The 20,260-nt window shown below is 33.9% G+C and overlaps 2 protein-coding genes across 3 annotated transcripts in view; one reads left to right on the plus strand and one right to left on the minus strand.

The window, feature by feature from the left end:
• Window positions 1–1,236: 1,236 nt before the first annotated feature.
• Window positions 1,237–1,970, minus strand: LOC129799279 (28S ribosomal protein S23, mitochondrial). Its single transcript, XM_055843027.1, has 3 exons — window positions 1,851–1,970; window positions 1,628–1,789; window positions 1,237–1,569 (listed from the first exon to the last, which is right to left on the minus strand). The coding sequence occupies exons 1-3, from the start codon at window positions 1,892–1,894 to the stop codon at window positions 1,290–1,292; spliced, it is 486 nt and encodes a 161-aa protein (XP_055699002.1). The 5' UTR covers window positions 1,895–1,970; the 3' UTR covers window positions 1,237–1,289.
• Window positions 1,971–6,949: 4,979 nt separating this feature from the next.
• Window positions 6,950–20,260, plus strand: part of LOC129799276 (allatostatin-A receptor-like) — a 149,484-nt gene continuing 136,173 nt past the window's right edge. For both annotated transcript variants that reach the window (XM_055843022.1, XM_055843023.1), the window contains exons 1-2: window positions 6,950–7,197; window positions 19,053–20,040. In XM_055843022.1, the coding sequence (XP_055698997.1) occupies window positions 19,513–20,040 (528 nt within the window). In that variant the 5' untranslated portion in view covers window positions 6,950–7,197; window positions 19,053–19,512. The remainder of the gene's footprint in view (window positions 7,198–19,052; window positions 20,041–20,260) is intronic.

Consider the following 20,260-nt stretch of genomic DNA (forward strand, 5'->3'; position numbering starts at 1 on the left):
TTATATTTATGAAAAAATTTACTCAATTACGTAAATAAATTTACGGAGCTAAACCATCCGAAAGAATCGTCTACTACTACATTATTCCAACTGAAAATGTAATTTGAAATTTAAATATTTGTAAAGCATTCTATTAAGTTTCATGCATTGGAACAGAGGGAGTAGTTAAACGATATTTGAATTTTTTAACGATAATTTTGATGAGAAATTTAAGACAATTGCGATAAAAAACAACATTAATTTGGCAGCCTTTCTCCAGGAGATTTTCTCCTTATCAGCTAATAACTGCTGTTGCAACTATTTCTCTGGGTACTTAAGGATCCTTGTCTTCCTTGTTGACAGTTGACATGATTTCACTGCACAAAACCACCAAATTCATTAACAAAATCAACTTGTCCAAGATTTCATAAAACTTGTTTTGAAAGCAACACAAAATTAAATCACTTTTCTCTCCTTTTTATGTGTAATATTTCACAAATATTTTTTATTCACCTTTTAAATGGATGTATGCTCTTCAATTTTCACTACGGACTTAATAATATTTCACAAATTATGCCGAAAAATCAAGCAAAACACTTTGATATTTTCCTAGCAACTTCCATAAGAAACAGAGAAAATGACAACTACCGTGTCAAGGTTATGAATATCACACATGCAATACATTTTTTAAATTTTTCTTCCAAGTCACCCTTTGATTGTTTAAAAACGACTTTTGCATTTTTAACTTCTCAAATAATCACAAAATCAGGTTTAAAAATCTTTTTATCGAAAATTGAATTATTTAATTGATTTATTATCAAGTTTTTAGGGAGGTGTCTCACATTCCACACTGCTTGGTCTCACTTTCCAAACTGTTTCGCTTTCCACTTTTTACCCTATGCAATATTGAAAAGTAACCTGTTAGATTTTTTTTAATTGGTCTTCTCAACTAGCTCTACAACACAAACCTGCTTAAAATGAACAAAAGCGCCATGAAAGACTTCGACACAGTCTTAAAAATCGCGATTTTACATATTTTTAAAAATATCTCGAAAAGCTAAAACATCTGAAAATTCGCTTGCTCATTTTCGGTATCAGAGATGGTCCAAAAATACTACCCTGTGAATATTAGACTGATCGAAGACTCCACCAACTCGGTTGATGACTATAGGTGTGATCGGTGTGATTACGTAAGAATCACGCTTAATTTTTCTAACAGTGTAGTGGAGTCGCACGTGCCAATCAAAACAAATGCAATTTCTAAAGAATTAACCTATATTTACCACCAAGAACTGTTTGATTTCTTACATTTATGACTTGAATAGCTCAGTAATGTTAACATTTCCCGTTTCCTGCTTGGTCTTGGCTTCTGTGAAGCTCGAGAGAAGTCCTGAGCTTCCTCTGTTGAGCCTCTCCTCCTGAATGGTTTGCTCCAATTTCAATTGAGCAGCTTCGAGAATCTTCTCTTCCGACAGCGCCCCATCCTCTTTCAATTTATTGTAGATATCTATGAAAATCTGGCAGTGAGTCTTATTCTTCCCATCAGACAAATTTATTGTTCCTTGGGTCTTGGAGAGTTTGTGGAACTTCCTGTAGATTGATGGTTTTTTTTGAAGGGGAATTGACTGGGAATTTGAGGGCTACTTACGCTCTGACAACATCCTCGGGATAGAAGATATCTCTGACTGTCGTGTTTGGGGCTGGTCTGTCGTACCTAGGCTCAGCTTTGGGGGGAAATGCGTTGTAAATCTCATACCAAAGGGGCTTATCTTCCGGCTTCATTGCGCCACTCTTCAGGAGCCCAGATGTCCTGCAAGACAGTGATTCCTGCAAATTATGACTCCTCGGGCAGTGTTGGAGGAAGAAGTTACCTTGTGAATATCGTTCCTATTTTTTCCAACCGGCTATGAGCCATTTTTCACGAGATTTTATCACCAAAAACAATCCCAAAAAGCCTGACATTAAAATACCAGGCGCCTCCACTTGTGCTGAATGCTCTGAAGATTCTGCTAAATTTCGAAGCTTTTTCGAAGCTTTTCGAAGAATCGAAAACACAATTCAAATTAAATTTGTTGGGGAAAGTAACTGAAACTCCCACGTGAAAAAGGATCTCTCAGGGAAATTCTGAGAAAATTGAAAAGGGGGGACTTGGGCGTAAATTTTCCGTGTGTGGGGACATAAAGAATAAAATCAATGATTACGCATGGCGATTTTAGAAACATTGTCCCAGAAAAGGGAGCCCCAGTAATTCCCGGAATAATGTTTTGTGCACTCAATTTCTGCCTTTTACACCAAAGCCAAGCGATAAAATATCCCCTTTTTTATCACCATAATTTTTTTTCACTACCCATTGAGGGCGACGTGTTGGGATTTGCGGGGGTGGTTTGGGGCAGTTATGCGGAGAAATTGGAATTTATTTAAAATTGCATTCCACTAAGCACAGCATGAATGTTCTCACAACATTAATTGCGATCTGATACATGCAACAATCATCAAAGGCATTAAATTAAATATTTACACAAGGGGGGTGGCTTTATGGGGAGAGAGATGAAATTTTATTTTTGCATAAAAACGGCGAGAAAAATATCTTAAATCTCCGAGAGCAATTTCAATGGGCGATATACATCATTTTATTGCTCGAATTCAAAAGAGAGAGCTATGTATGCAAACCAATGATTTTGATGAGTTATGGTGGTGCTATTGCAATGGAAAATTAAAAGGGGAAATCATTCTCTTGAACACCTTTTTTTTAGCACTTTACTGTTCTCAAGTGCTTCTGCATTATCGACTTTACTTTGTTTTGGTTCCTGTCTCGAATGTTTCCTCGAGTCCTTCTGCTGTGTTCTAAACCCATTAAACAGTCGCAAATGAAATCAATGCAGAGAAAATTCGATAATGAAGAAAAATTTGAGAACGGTAAAGTGCTAAAAAGTGTTCAGGTGAAAGATTTCCTCTTGAAAGATCCTTTCACAACTTATTGACTCACTTTACTGATTTTTCTTTGTGTTGGTTTTTCTCACGACTGTTTTTGTTGTTTTAGAACACAGCAAGGACTGGGGTAAACAGTCGAGACAGGAACCAACATAAAGGAATGTCGATTATTATTATTATTTATTAATTTCTCAAACAAATATGGTTCGCCCCTCTTACAATGTTTGGCAAAAGAAGAGGAAAAAAGACAAAAAAAAGTTATTAACAAAATTTAAGTAAGTGGATATAAGGCAAAGGCAATATTGAAAAAAAAAGTAAATTAAATTATTAGGACTGAGACTGGAAGTAGCCTGTTATTCCGTCAACGGAATTATGTAGAAGTACATAAGAACACTCATGTACTAAAAAAATTTCTCAGAAAAAGATTTCTCCATTTCATTCTTTCTTTGGAAAAAACGAAAGGGAGAAATCTTTCTCCTGAACATTCTTTTAGTACATGACTGTTTTCAAGTGCTTCTACATAATCGACATGTTGCTTCCCGTCACGACTGTTTGGTTGTTTTATAGTACATGGCAAGGACTGGAAAGTTGTGACAGGTACCAACACAAAGTCGATAATGTAGAAACATTTGAGAACAGTAATGTGCTAAAAAAAAATGTGCAAGTGAAAGATTTCCTTTTATAATTCGAGTATTCCTCTCTAGTGTTTGGTGATTCTAACGAGGACTGACGAAAAACAGTCAAAACAGAAATCAATATAAATAAAAGTTGATAAAGTAGAAATACATGAGAACAGTCAAGTACTAAATAAATGCACAGGAGAAAGATTTCTCCCATTCAATTTTTTTCATTGGAAAAATGAAACGGAGAAATCTTTCTGCAAAACATTTTTTTTTAGGATATGACTGTTCCCAAGTGCTTCTGCGTTATCTATCGACTCTTCTTTATATTGGTTCCTGTCATCGATGTTTTCCTCAGTTTTTGTCGTGTTCACAAAGATAAGTCGATATTGCAGAAGCACTTGAGAACAGTTAAGTACTAAATAAATACATTCATATGATTTCGCCTTTTCATAAAAAGATGAACACGGGAAATATTGCTCCTGAACATGTATTTAGCACGTGACTGTTCTCAAGTGCTTCTGCATTATCCATAGATTTTTTTATGTTGGTTCTTATCACGGCTGTTTGCTCCTCAGTCTTTGTCGTGTTCCAAAAATTTCCGCTTTTAATTTTTAATGGAATAGCATCATTATGTTCACACAGAAAGTCGTACCCAGCTTGAGACAAAAAAAGTAATAGTGGAATACCAATTGGCATAAAATACCACTGTGGATATTTTCAACATAATAGCGAATTTTTTAATAGTTTCTCATTTCGCAAAATTTTTATAGTATAGTTCTAGAGGATTCATAAATTCATTTTCCAATAAAGATTTTCCCATTTTCACGTGATTTTTCTATAAATTTTCAAGAAATTAATAAAAAAAAGTGTTTTGTTTTACCGATTTTCGTAATAAAAAGTCAATTTTTAATTGAAAAACAATTGCAATATTCGCAGAATTTACATTCTGTATTATAGAGGAGAACCGGCATGTTTGAGGCACCTTTTGCTTAGAAAATTACCTTGAAATTTTGTATAGTGCTTAGTATACTCACTAGTATTGACTTTATTAAAATAACTCGATTAGTGTTTTTATCACATTTATTTAAATAATTAAAGGATAATACACTGCGTCTCAGATATGCAGGCTTTCCCCTATCGTGAAATCTTCATTGTTTTTTGTAATAAAAGCCATTAAAATATCCATTTTAGATGCCAATTCCGCATAATATTGGGTAGAATTGTTGGTATGAAGCTTTAAAGTTTAAATTAGAATAAAATGATTACTTTTGATTACAAAATACAGTAGACTCTCACTCAATCGGCTCTTTTTCAATCGGGCGTCAAATTTTGTTGACAATTTCCACGTTTAATTATGAAGCTAATTTGCTCAAATTCGGTGTAGTTCTTCCTATTTTATCGTGATTCTTTACAATGGAGCGCTTTTTGTGGAATTTACAAAGGCTTTGACGCTCAATTCTATCGCTAAACCGGATGACATTTTGCCCCATATTCCCGATTGAGAGAGAGTCTACAGTATAAAGTGTTAAGATATATAGCGCTAAAATTAACACAGATTTTTGAGGAAGAAATGTATGGCTAGGAATTATAGGCTATTTAATTGACTAAAAATTCGCTTGTGAAAACTGCTCTCTCTTGGAGTTCGAGCAGTTAAAAATATGAAAAAGGGACAAACGATGGCACTTCACAAATAACATGATGGTGCTATTTTCCAATGAAAAATGATCATGTTTCTTTAGCACTTTGATGTTTTCAAGTGCATCTGCATTATCGACTTTTATTTCTTATGGTTCCTGTCACGCCTTGTTATAAAACCACTAAATAGTCGTGACAGGAACCAACACAAAGAAAAATCGATTATGCAGAAACACTTGAGAACAGTAAAGTGCTAAAAAACATGTTTATTTTTCATTAAAATATCACCATAACTCAGCTGTAGCACTAACCACATAATTAATGACTTTCTAATAAGCATTTTTTAAGTATACTTACTCTAATAGCTATAAAACTTTAGTTTTTAGTCTGATTTCGTTTTATTTGGGACACTTGTGGTTAAAATTTAATTTCCGGATTGTAAGTTGTTGGGACTAAATGGAGGGCTTTGAGTTAAATTTACCAAATCAAAATAACTACAGAGATTCCATAGATTTTCATCTTCAATGCATTGATCGCTGATATTGAAAAAATGGGCTGTCACCAAAAGGACATCGTACTTTTGGAAATAATTTGAGGTTAAGTTTTTCTGAAACGTTCTACTAGGGAAATCTTTTAGAAATATAGAAAAAAATGAATTGTCCGAAGCTAGAGTCGTCCGAAGGTAGAGTGCTTTCCCCTAATAGTCTTCTAAACTTTAAAATATGGGGAAGTAAGGCATTTTGAATTGGGGCATCTTTAAAATAGGGCTTTTTTCTTACATTTTTAAATTTATTTGAGTCGTATCAGAATGCAATTTAGCTTCCCAATTCGTTTATGGACCTGGATTATATCATGGTAAGTCACAGTTTCATTTAAAAATAGGAGAAAGAAGCCCAGTTTTAAAAGTGCCCCAATTCAAAGGTGCTCCACTTCAACCTATCTATTTAAAGCGGAATTGTAAAGGAAGCTACAATACTTCCGCTTGAGGGCGTTGTACCCTAGCTAGGAAGGCGAGGAAGTTAGATACACCTTCATTCAATTTCAACGCTCGTTGTACATTTAAAGCGTATCTTCAGTCTTGAGAGATAAACTCCGAATTTTATTTATATAATATTAAAGTTACAAGTTCTGCGGGCTTCAGATTTAAGGCGGTCTTCAGACTAGAGGTTTAGCTCAGTTCCCAAAGGTCTTAAAATCCTCAATAGCAAGCTATTTTATGGCTTTTTGAGAATCTATAGGACTTTTATCTTTAATATTCCAATCCTAAGTAAAATTTTCCAAAAAATCGTGATTGATAAGAAATTAGAACAGTTAAGCCATATGGCTAAATCTTAGGTCTGAAGCCCGTATAAGGCTTAGCTGTATGGCTTAACTTCTTTGAATTCCTATCAGTCTGGATTTTCTTTTGCAAAATTTTGTTGTAGGATTAGGTATTAAGGTTGAATTATGCATTAGATTCTGAAAAATAAATTAAACTCAGGATTGAGAGATATTCAGGAACTGGGCTTTAGTCTGAAGACTTCCATCGAGTGTTCCACAAAGTCTTATCAACTTGGCTATCTATTTTCTGGAACGAGGGAAATACTATGTGGCTCTGGCTATGGAAATATATAACGCACGCAGCGTAGGAGAGTGTGCCTATATTTCCCAGCATCCCGATAAACCAGAATGTCTGTGAGAGTGTCTGAAGAGACTGGCGCAGACATCACCCACAATCCACAATGAACGCGGCGTGCAAAAAGGTAAGAGGTCCATGAGCAGATTTTCCGTTCGACGCTTTCAGTTCTTCACTTGCCTCCAAACCGAATGGTACCACTGTGTGCTGTGGCTTTGTGCGTGTGCCCTCTCGTAAGTTCCGTGACTAACCAAGTTTCGGTGAAAGGTTTTTGGGTGCTTTTTCTATGCGGAGGTACGGATGAACACAAGTGCTTCAGTACGCACCAGTGACACCCAAAAGAATTCCTCACGAGTGAGACATAGACAAGAGGACTCTGGGAGAAAGTGCGCACTCAGGGAGAGAAAAAGCAGTGTATGTGCTTCAATTTCAGTGACAAATTAATCACCCACACTCTACCCTTGTCTCTGACCAGAATTTCCCTCCAAAGTGCTTCTTTCTAGAACATCCGCGCCAAAAATGTTCTAGTACTAGACGTGCTAGACGCGGCAAATGGATTTCTACACAGAGCCAATATACTCGTGAATTAATTAATTAATATTAATTGCCCCGCGGAATTTATTGCTAGCTTACAGTGCAAACGGCATTGGGGTACTATCAGCATCAAAGGGAATCGTCTATCCCCCCCTTCCTCCGCGATAAACCTTCAAGAGTCCACAGTTGATGGGATTCCTATGCTCTTATGCTAAAAATAAATGGCGTTGAAGTTCTTTTCTTGAACACCTTTTTCTCTCTGACTAAAATTGAGATTTGTGACACTTTTTTTTTGCGTAAATTTTTGAAATGGGAATCAAAAGAGAATATTTCACTGAGTTAAATTTGGATCTTCAACGATTTCATAGTGTAATTCAAAATTTATTGCAATTTAAATACCGTAGGAATACAATTTAATGCAATATAGTTTATTAATTGACTTGCTATGGGAGTTATTAACTAGTTTTATATTGACATAAAGTTGATAAAGCCTCTATGAAGAGAACTTTTGATTTCTCAAGTCAAAAGATAGTGAAGAATTAAAAACATTTATCAATTTTTAATAAAAATTGCTATTTATTTATGCTATTTAATCTATTTGTAACTCGATCATATCATTGAGTGCAGTTCTATGATCATGAATTCTTACCCAAGAAACAAAATAGCTACCTTATAGAACCAAGTATTAAACAAGTCTTTTAGTATACTTTTAAAAGACTTAAAGTGAGAATTTTCTGTTGAAATTCCTATAGAAGTTCTTAGGATCCTTTAGAGTGCGCCACTTTACTTATAGTAATCTCAATGATGGAATCAAGAGCGTTATAAGTAAATAAAAAGATTTTTGGTTCTATAGTTCTTTACTTAAGGAATTCTACAAGACTATATTAAGAAAAAATTGCTTCTTGGGTATTTTCTTAGAAAGAAATCAAATTTCTGAGATCATTCAAAACAAAGATAAACGCAATCGAGAATTAAACTGAAAAAAAGAAAGATCGGAGTTTGAGCTTGCTAAACAGCTTTTTTTATTTAAATTCATTCTGAAGTTCTAGTTCTAGGGTGTAGGGCATCATGTACTAACACAATAAAAAACATAAAAAAGGTGTAAAGTTTTAACACTAAAATAGTGTGAATTGAAATTGTGTAGGGGAAAGTACTCTTCCTTCGAACGTTTATACCTTCGAATAATGTGAATTTCTTTTATTTTTCCCAAGAGACTTACACATTTCACATGTGTAAGTCTTTTAGAGAAAATAAAAGAAATTCACATTATTCGAGGGCATGAACGTTCGAATGGAGGGTACTTTCCCCTAACTGTGTATTGTGAAAATTTACACGATATAATCATAAACATTTTTAAACAAGATAGTGTAATGACCACCGCACAATAACTTTTGTTTGTAAACATGTTTTCAACATTTCGCATGAGAATGAGCGAGATGACTAGATCTAGATCTCACTCCTCTCATTGAAATGTCAAAAACATGTTTACTAAACAAAAGTATTGTGCGTTGAGCATAATTCAAAATTGTTGGAAAATTCTACTTTCAATGTAAAATACTTTCGAGCACAGTTTGATTTTTTTTCATAATTAAATAGTGTAAAACTTTGTGTATTTCAAAGAAAGTTCCTAATTTTTTAAAGAAAGATTGTGTAAAAAATGTTGAATTCCCGTTTAAGACGTATACTTCACTCGAGGTGCTTTTCATTGAACAAAATTCAAGATATTGTGATGAATAAATTATCTATCTATATTTACAAGCATGAGTGTTTCTTAAAGTACTGAGTATCACATGCAAGTATTTTGCTTTAAGGCTTATTCCAAGTGCAAGAAAAGGCATTGAAAAAATCACAAATATCTTAAACGGAAAAAATCAAAATTTCAATATTAAATCAAAATTCAACATCAATATTACATAAATAAAAAAATAAACAACTTCCTATTCAGGATTAGTCAATTAATACTCATATTGTGATCTGTTTTGCGTTGCCTTTTGAGAAAGAGTACTTGGCATTCTTCTTATTCTTTTAAACATCAGAACAAATTCAATTTAGTTCAATCCAATTTGAATTCAAAAGAGTGGAAATCTGCAAAACTTTTGAGAAAGAAAGGGATGTGAATTTTGATTTCAGAACATTTTGTTGATAAAATAGATTGATGTGCTGTAGGAATTTTGGTTCTAGCACAACTTTTAGATTAGGATAATTTCATGTCGAAATTCACATCCCTTTCTTTTCTAAAAGCTTTGCATATGTCTATCTCACACTTTCAGACTCTTCTTATTTTTTAGAACGTCATAAGAAATTCAAAGAGTAGGATAGACTAATGCAAATTCTTTAAGAAAAAAAAGGACGTGAATTTTAATTTCATGAAACCGAGCTAAATGGTGTGAGAGAGGCATTACATACCAATTTGAATTATTTTCTGGCTTAATCTAATTTTACTCGTTAATTATTTCAATTAGTACATTATGTTAATGCCCCCGGCACACCTTTTAGGACAGCAAAATTTCATGAAGTCGAAATTCGCGTCCTTTTCTTTTTAAAAAGATTTGCGTACGTCTATCCCACTCTTTCGAATACAAAATTCGACTGATCTAAATTTAATTTAGTGTGATGTTCTAAAAAAGAAGAAGAAGAGTGCGACGGAGCAGGATAAACATATGGAATACTTTTAAGGAAAAAAGGGATATGAATTTTGATTTCATGAAATTTATTTACCGATCTAAAAGGTGTGTTGATGCCATAAAGATACAAAACCATAAAGTTCTACATTAAGTTCTGATCAAATTTGATTTTTTGCTGACAAAATAATTATTTTACTAATAATTTGTGCAGTGTCACTCAAAATTTAGGCTTTGTGAAAATAGATTTTTTTTAGATAAGAATAAAATAAATAGATGTCACCCAATTGAACTCGCACTGATACCAGCAATACCAGGGATACGGGTATTTAAAATGTGACCCGAGATGAAAGTTTATTGCAAAATATGGGCTTTTTATCTCTGTAAAACATGTAAAATAGTTAATTATAATTTTGTGGTGTAGTTGGTCAGATATTAAAGTAATTTCTGCAATATTTTGCAGTATCATTAAAATCTTACATTACATATTAAAATTTCTATATCTCTCTAGATATTAAATTAAAGTTGGGCAAACACGCAGAGAATTGTGTTTTAGGGTAGGTTTATCTTTCCTAAGATATTCTCCACATTTGCATTTTGTGATAGCTCAACAGAATCCCTTCGGATGATTAACAATTGCTTTTGCAAATTGAAGTTTTCAACATAAAATCTCAATTCTAATCTCTCGCTATTCATCTTAAATATTTTAGTCTGATTTTGAGGATATGTCGTGTCTCTTTGCCTGTGGCGCAATATCTGTGAAATCTTTTCAAAGAATCACAGAAAAAGGTTTTTGCGGAATAGGCGGAGGCGAGAGGACTCAAGTGACTTCCACGAATATGGGAGTAAGCTCTTGGTTATCTCTCCAGAGATATATCCTGAAGATGTAAACTTTTCTCATGGTGATTAATATTAATTTGTACCAATTATTGAGCTTCCCGCCAGACTGCCAAGAACCCCATATTGATGGTATTTAGCATTTGGAAATATGCCCATACATTCTCCTCGAATATTTCGTCATTTTATGGAAATGCGTGTCTCATTGAATTAGTTCCTACCCACTAGTTGAAAGCACACCCAGAGCACTTTTGGGGCTGCCGCACCCCTCCCATGGGGTGCGTTTGCGTGCCCCAAATATACGCATGCATGGGGTGCTAAAGGCATTTGCTCCTCATACAACCCCAGAACAAGTGTTTAAAGTTCTTGGTACTAGAGAAAAGTTTGTCGGGGGAAAAACATGAGAATGAATGAGGGTCGTTTTCCTTCAACACAGCACGCAGGGATAATTCTTTGGGGTTTGATCCGGTATTTTCGCATAGAGAGATGCCTATCTTACAATTCTGTTGATATTCGTTCATTTGATTGTGCTTTTTTTTTCTGCCAAGGGCACGATAGTTATCCGGAAACACTGTACACCTTTTTAAGGAAATCACAAGCGACAGCACAGGAAATTAATCGAATTTTGCACTCTTCTTCACACAATTCACGATCAGCATACGCCCCAAACACTGCTAGAAAAGGTTTGATTAGTGCCTTTTTAAGAAAGTTCTAGGCTGACTCAATAGTGATATCATTTTGTGGTCTTCTCTTTGCTTTTATTGGCCGACGTTACGACCCTTGGTTGGGACCTTCTTCAGGGCCTACATGCAATTTTTAAAGCATCCACGACAATTCAGAAAACGCATTTAAAATATACAGTGGGACCTCGATAGAGTCAACTCTTGATAGAAACAATCTCCAATAGAGTCAACAGCTATTTGTTTGCTCTACGGACTCCGATAGAATCGACATGGATCTAAATTGACTCCGATAGTCAACTTTTCCATTATTATTTAACTAATAATATTGTATGACTTTTTCGAAATTAAAATCAGTGTTTTGGTGTATCAATGTAACGTTTTTAACACATGAAAAACAACATTATGATAAAATTCGTATATTAACCGTGTTATCAATTTTCGACAAAATAATTTTCTTTTCGTGATTTTCAGTGTTTGGTTGACCGATTGAAAGTTCTCTTGCCTTAAGATTTTTTTGCTTAAGCCCTATGATCCCGTATGACGTGTTTTCTTTTAATCACAAAAAAGAACGATTTTGGCGGTGAAAAGGAGGGGTAGGGATGAATTGATGGTCATAATAATAATCCCAAGGTTGACTTATAAGGAGGTCATCTATAGACTCCAAGTAGATATCTCTAACCATTTAGCGCCCCTTTTTCACAACAAGAAGAAAATGAGAAAAATTGGTTTTATTGCTCTTTTTGTGAAGTTTAGAACCATAGTTATGTCATAACGAAAAGAACAACTATCAATCTCTTCTTTCATAGAATAAAAGTTTAAAATAAATTTTAATTAATAACGTTAATTCATCAGAATTTTAACAATTAAATATCTACCGAGGCTCTTCTAAAAAAAAGTGAAAAATGAAATGTTTAAGATACCATTTCCTCATCTTATCATCCTGGATGAACTTCAATATTATCACATGGATAGTAATTTTCAGTTAAGATACTTACTACTAATAAAAACATTCTGTAAAGTCATTTCTTAATCTCCAACTTTTGCCCAAGCATAAGACTTTTTTAGACCAGAGGGTGCAGAATTTATGGGTAAATAAAATAAAATATTCTTATCGTGTTAAACATAAAATAATACCCCTTTATATCAAAATTTCATGTTTTAATGGATTTTTTAGAACTCCGATTGAGTCACCGAATCCAATGGAGTCAACAGGCCTGGAAATAATTAGTTGACTCTATCGAGGTCCCATGTATTTCAAGTTGATGGCGTTGAAATTTATGTAAAAAATGTTCTACAAGTTTTTGATGTGAGTTTGTAGAAAAATTTATTTTAAATGCCTTTTCTAAATTGTTATTCATGTGGTAAAAATTGTATGTAGGTCAAGCAAGAAAGTTTTTTTTTTTAACTGAAATACCAAATTTGACTTACATCGCTTTAGTGACGTTTTGAGGATTTTCGAATTTCGATTATTACAAATTTAGATAAAGAATTTTAGATTAGATAGACACAAGAATAAGGTTCATTAATTTGATTTTCTTCACAACAAAGCGAAGTTCTAGATTTTATGCTGACGTTCTAATCTGGACACTTAAAAATTCGAACAAGTACACATGAGTCACCTTAATGAATAAACGAGAAGCTGGAGTATCATTCCTTATGGCTCCAGCACACCTTTTAGATCAGAAAAATTTCATGAAATCGAAATTCACATCCCTTTCTTTTTCAAACATTTTGAAAATGAACATAATTGAATTTGGTGTGATGTTTGAAAGAAGAAGAAGAGTATGAAAGAGAGGGAGAGGTTTATGCATAAGGATTGAGAAAGAAAGGGACATGAATTTTGATTTCTTGAAATTTACTTGATATAAAAGGTGTGCTGAACCCATTATGCCTTCAGCACACGTTCTAGCTCAGTATAATTTCATGAAATCAAAATTCATGTCCTTTTCTTTCTAAAAAGATTTGCATATTTCTGTCCCACTTTTTCGATCTCAAAATTGGCCTGAACTAAATTTAATTTGTAGTGATATTCTAAAGAAGAAGAAAAGCGCGATGGAGCAGGATAGATATATGCAATGCTTTTAAGAAAGATAGGGACATGAATTTTGACTTTATGAAATTTTCTTGATCGAAAAGGTGTGCCGAGCCGTTAGATGTAAAAGTATAGATCTTCGATTTTTTTCGAAGTATTTCGAATTTAAAATGTCATCTACTGTTTGTCATTTAGAGTTTCGAATATTTTCACGAAAACACGACTTATAAAACTTCTCTACTTCTTGCTTTTACTACGTTTCGGAGATTGGTTGTCTCTTTTCTCATGTATGGGTAACTGCGGGGAAGTTCTTACCACGTATCTGGCAAATTACTTGAACAATTACATACATTTGGACTTCATATAACACTTTCTGGAAAGATGTTACCATTTGGACGGTTTGAAACAGAATTTCGAATAGTTTAATAATTTCGAATAATATCTCCTGAACGCAGGGACTTCACCAAACCCAAATTGCAGCAGATCCCATTGCGGATTTGTCCGATTTTGAATTTTTCAGATTTTTCAACTTCTTGCTTACTGAAAAAGTAACATTTTAATATCTTCATAGAAACAAGAAACATTATAAAAAGAGTGACATTTTTCCATAACGCTCAGAAAATAATAATTTCATCAAGATTAAATGCAAAAATATTTTTTTTTTAATAATTCCATGCTTAAATCAGTATCTTAATAGAGAATAAACAGTTTAAACAATTTAAATGGATCAGTGGATTTAAGTGAAAAGTAAGTTGCGAAAATTGCTGATACAAGTGACAATTTTCTTTAATATAAAGTGTTCTTAAATAAATAATCTACATAACGCACAGTAGGTGTCAAAAATTTGTTGCCTCTTCACCGTTTTACCATTTTGAGTTACTTTTCCAAATGAGGCAACAAACTTTTGGCGCATGAAAAATGATCAACTTTCGGCAAACGATTATTTTTTTTAATACATAAATAAAATCTACGGATTACAGGCAAGAAATTTACAAAAGAAAAATTTAGAAAAGTAATTTTTTCTATGTTTTTTTCCACCTGGTTCCCAAACATACAAGAGGGAACAAACTTTTGACATCTATTGTATCCCCTTTTAAATTTTTAAAAATAAGAATGGCACATTGCGCTAAGAAAACTTGGTTTTCATCAACATTTTCAAGTATCAAGTTCAAGAAAATGCGCTCAGTAAGTGAACCTTGTGATTCAATATTTGATCGACAGTAAGAATAAAAGTGACACTCTGGAAAGAAAAAGCGGGAAAAATAAATGTTCTAATAAAGAACTAAAGTGATACTAAAGTGTACTGAAAAATTCAATTTTTGAGAACTTCTAACTCAAAACACAAAATCTGTATTACGTCACTAAAAACGCCAATGTGCGATTTTTATAATTTGAAATACCGATGGAATCTGCTTCGAGTTCCAGAAAGAAAAATACAATTCGCCACAATGAAGAAAATATAACACATTCTTCTGAGTTTTTGGCACCTTATAATTCATGATTAGCATGTCTTGCATAAGATTATGTGATACAAATGGGGAAAAAAAAGTAATTTTCCAAAAATTCGGTAAAATTTATTGACTCACCGAAAGTGACTTTCAAACATTTATGAGCAAAACACGATCACTTGTAAGCGCGATCAGTAGCATCTTGGAGCTAGAGCACAGCTTGTGGTATATTAAAAATAAATAAATAAATATTGGGAAATGTAAGAGGAAAGTGAAATATCTCCTAGCTAAAATAACTATTCACGATTTTTCTCAAGTGTATGTTATGGTTATAGCTTTGAACATTTATACAAGAAACTGGGGAAGTCATAAAATCATTCTTCGTAGAAAAAGTTGTTGTTTGATTAACAGAGAAGAAAATTTCTTGTGCAAAAACCTACAAAAGAATAAAATCCTAATTGAAAATTTAATAAAATATTCAAGATATAATTTTTCAGAGCCAAGGCCTTTAAAGCTATTTTTCCGTGTCGTTCATTTAAGGAAAAACCTTGAATCCTTGAATTTTTTACGATGACAGATTTTCTCTCTAGGAAAAATGTTTAATTTTTCACATGACTGGAAATTCTGGACACAAAAATGATGCCAACAAAATATTTCTTATTTCTCTACATACTTTTTACCAAAATTTCTTTCAGAACATTTTACATAGTAACATAACAGTATAGTTGGTATAGTTACGTTGCAATAACTAAAATAGAATTTTTCCAAGACGGAGCGTCAGCAAAAATCTCGAAGGTGAAAAGAGGTGCAAAGATTTTTTACATTTTTCGCGATTTCCCTTTGTCGTAAAATATTCTCAAAGAAAGTCCCAAGATGCTAAGGTGTGATAGCTAAAGTACTGTGACATTGAGTGTGGAAAAAAATCTACCCATGAATATTAAAGACGTTGGGAAAGGAAGCTCGGTTTGTACACCATCTCACCTTAAAAATTTAACCAACTTCACGCATTCGAGCATGAATTACTCCCTTAGGAAGCAAATTTTCATTTTGTGGGGAAACGGGGCATTTTGGTACAGAAAAGTTATATTTTTCATTTATTTATTTCGCTTACTGCTTTTGAGCTAGAGCTCTTGAAAGCAAAATTTTGACAGATACACTGGTAAAAATAAAAGGATCAAAATTGACCCTTTTGCAAAGGATGGATCAAATTAACATGTTCTATTATGAAAAATGTGCATTCAGACTTCGAAACTTGATCTATCCTTTGCAAAATGATCAAATTTGGATCAATTTGATCCTTTTATTTTCACCAGTGTATAGGTGTTTAAGGAATTCAAAGTTCATGTGCTAGCGGCCACCGCCGTCTTAGCGTTGGTAATCAACATTCAAACTGAAACGATGGAAAACTCTCAGGTTGTATGAGCCATCTGAATAAATTCCTACTGGGGTCTTACAAAATGTTCTTGTAATATTGGTGTTTTTCGACGGTTGATTCAAGTATTATCAATTCAGGTAAGCGTCGGGGAATGGGGCAGCTAAGAAACAAATGATTTGTCCCAAAGTTTTCGGCTCAGACTCCAAGCCTTCCTCACTGTGCAGTGGTCAAATCTGTTCTCTTCTTGCTTTGTCATAGGTCTCCTTAGTTCACAGGGCATAGGGTCTGGGGCACTGCACTTGTCTCTTTTAGCTATCTTCACAATTTTCTTATTAATTTCTGTTCTGTATGTCTCTCTTGTTGGTTTCTTTTCTTAGCTGGCCCATCCCCCGACGCTTACCGGAAGAAATGTTTTTGATTCACATAATAATTTGTCAAGTTCGTAAAAGTTTGTACTACTCCACAAACTTTGTAACAGTGCTGTTTTTGAAAAGGAAATTCTGTCCGGATACGGCAACACTATTTTTAGAGATGTATTGCTGTATCCGGACGGAGTTTCAACTCAGAAAACACTACTATAATGTACAAGACAAATTTTATACGGTATTGTTTGTAACATGATCACTTAACAAACATTTTTGTTTTTTTTACAAACATCTGTTTGTTAATGTTCGTAGCAAAAAGGCAAGTGTTCGTAAAATTTCGTCATTTTTTCGTATACTTTTATTGGTCTAACAAACCCTTACGAAGAAATGGCAAAGTTTTACAAATATTTGTTAACGTTTACGAAAGCTTACGTAAAATGTTTGTAAATGAAACAAAATGCTCGTCAAGAAACATGCTACGAACAATGTTTTTTTTCGTTTGCCTCAGGGACCTAGTCGCCTCAGTAGAGTACCTTGATCCAATATTTCATTTTTTAAATATTTTTTTTTCCTTTTTCTTTTTAAACTCATATAACTTTTTATTTTTTAAATAGTAATATAATTAATTCAAATTCTAATATACTATATTTAAAAATTTGATAATACTAATAACTCAGACAAAACGTGTTCACATGAACTCAGTCTGTTTTATCCCTACTCTTCGTCGGTACTATGCTCTAAAAGGGATCCAGGTGATCCCTTTTCTATGATTGAAATGTCATTATTTTATTTTCAAATATTGTATTTATTATTAGCTAAACAAAGAAATACAAACTATTACGAACTTATTATTTGTGGGTTGTACGATTCGCAAGAATTTTGTAAGTTTCCTCTCAGAATTCACAAACATTTGCAGACTATTTTACAAAATATTTTTTTATATGCTCTTATATCTTATGTTTAGTTTTGCAAGAAAAATAAAAAAAAAACACTTTGTTTTAGATTTTTTTTTTATCTGTTAGAAAGATATGTAATGTTTTCTTCTACATAGTAAAAAACATTTTGTAGAATTGTTCGTAAATGTTTGTGAATTTCTTCTGGACACTTACGAAACGTTCTGGAATTGAGTAATTCACTAACAAGTTTGTAAAAGTTTTTCAAAAATATTGTTTGTAAATAGAAAAGCAATTCGTCGAGTTTTGCAATATAATATAATTTCTTTTTAGTTTTTATACAAACATTTACGGAATATATTACTAAATATGTTTTTCTGTGTACAACAAATACATTTTAATCATCCTGTAAATAAAATAACTAACTTTGGTATTGATCAATTGATTTTATAGTGGTTAGTTTGATGATGAAACAATTCAAAAAGTCACAAAGGAATACTTCATCTTTTTTGACAAAGTAAGGCAGACTAAAGGCGTCTACACATTGGGAGTAATTTTCGTCAAAAATTGCGTTTTTGACAGAAATTTGAGGTTTCTCCCTACAACGCTGCAGGGAATTTCCTTCAAAAAAGCAATTTTTGACAAAAATTTCTCCCAATGTGTAGAGGCCATAACGGCTTAAGCCGAGAAACGCCTGAAGGTCTCTACACATTTGAAGAAATTTTTGTCAAAATTGTATTTTTGATAAAATTTTGACGTTTCTGACTACAGTACTGCAGACAATTTCCTTCAAATTTCCTTTCATTCTTTCATTGAAAAATTTAAAGGGGACATCTTTCTCCTGAATATTTTTTTAGCACATGGATGTTTTTATGTACTTTTGCGTTATCGACTTTTCTTTGAACTGGTTCTTGTCTTGACTGTTTTCATCTGTTCTCGTTGTGTTCTAAAATCATGAAACAGTCGTGGAGGGAACCAATACGATAAAGTCGATAATGCAGCAACACATGAGAACAGCCAGTACTAAGATAATATTCAATAGAAAGATGTCCGTTTCATTTCGCATTGGAATCGCACAACTATTCAGCTCATTAAATTTTTAGCACAATTTTTAAACTACACAATAGTATAATTCGTATTGCCCTCCTCTCCCCTATAAAACTGATGTATTTCCATGTGTTTTTCTACTTGACCCAAAATAATTAAATGCCATGGTGATTATTATTATCACCATCGCAGTAGAAATAATAAAAAGACAATTGAAATTCTCGCCTCATTAAAAGTATGTTAATATTTCCATTAATGGAAAGCACAGGGAAATTCTTTCTCTGGGTCCTTGTCTGAGTCAGAGAAAGGAGACCACTCTGCGTCCTTATGTTTAAATTAAAAATAGATCAATTTATTTCAAAATGACAATTGTTGAATGCTTTTTCCATTGAGATTGTATTCAAATGGGTAATGTAAATTGTTTTTTTTTTCAGGGGCTTGTAATTCGCGTGAAGAAGCTCTGTTGCCGCGCATGAATAACATCCTGGCCTGGTTGATGAGCAACACTGTGTAAAATATTAATTTTTATGCTAATTTCTCAATGTAAGAGGACACCCCTCATCGCTAGGCAGCGGCCAGATAAGCATGGGGCTGTAATGGGAACACTGGGGCCCCATCAGTGAAAAGTTATAATTGTGAATTAATGTGGCTGAAAATGTTTATTCACTGCCAGTTTAAATTAATTACCGGGAAAAAGTGACGATCAGTGTGGTAGATGAGTTACTAGGCGGGTCCGAGAGTGTGGGTGTTGCCAAAGGGAGACAATAGACATCTCAACGGGGGTGATTTTCGAGTCATAAAGCAAGACCATTTGAGGAGTTGTCTTGGGGAGGAGAGATTGCCCTATCCTGAAGATACACGCTGTCTAACGTGAGGAACGTGCAGCCAGAAACAATGACATCAACGACAGAGGATCCATTTGAAGTGTGGAAAAACGGATCCACCCTACCCCCACCAGATGTCCCAGATTTGTATGAGACAGAGAAGATTGTGTCACGCGTGGTACCGGTCTTCTTTGGGGTCATCGGCATTACTGGCCTTCTGGGCAATATACTCGTTGTACTCGTTGTGGTTTCCAATCCCGGAATGCGTTCCACCACCAATCTCCTCATCATCAATCTCGCTGTGGCAGATTTGCTCTTTGTCATCTTCTGTGTCCCATTTACAGCCACCGATTATATGCTGGCCACGTGGCCATTCGGGGATGCATGGTGCAAAGTTGTGCAGTATTTGATAGTGGTAACAGCCCATGCCAGCATCTACACCCTCGTCCTCATGAGCCTCGATCGCTTCCTGGCAGTGGTGCATCCCATCGCCAGTATGGTGATTCGCACCGAGAAGAACACCGGAATGGCAATCACTGTTCTGTGGTTCCTCATCTTAGGCACCGCAATTCCTGTTCTCTTCGTGCATGGCGTACACGTGAGTAACTTCCTTAAGCTCTATTATTATAGTTTCAGGCTAAAAGCACCTGCCAAGGGGCTGCTCATTGCTCAATTGATGTACAATTGAATTTTATTTTGAAAAATTTAATAATTTTAATAGTTTATTAATAACTTTTAGATCAGAAAAATTTCATGAAATCGAAATTCCCCTCCCTTTCTTTCTCAGTCGTTTTGCACATGTCTATCTCATTCTTTCG

Source organism: Phlebotomus papatasi, chromosome 1 (assembly GCF_024763615.1).
Source record: "Phlebotomus papatasi isolate M1 chromosome 1, Ppap_2.1, whole genome shotgun sequence".
NCBI lineage: Eukaryota > Metazoa > Arthropoda > Insecta > Diptera > Psychodidae > Phlebotomus > Phlebotomus papatasi.

Bases quoted from the DNA above. Each gene is read 5' to 3' on its own strand.
- LOC129799279 (XM_055843027.1), bottom strand. From the start codon at position 1,894: ATGGCTCATAGCCGGTTGGAAAAAATAGGAACGATATTCACAAG. The intron at 1,790-1,850 runs GTAACTTCTTCC...ACTGTCTTGCAG, and splicing joins ATAGGAACGATATTCACAAG to GACATCTGGGCTCCTGAAGA. The intron at 1,570-1,627 runs GTAAGTAGCCCT...ATCAATCTACAG, and splicing joins CCCGAGGATGTTGTCAGAGC to GAAGTTCCACAAACTCTCCA.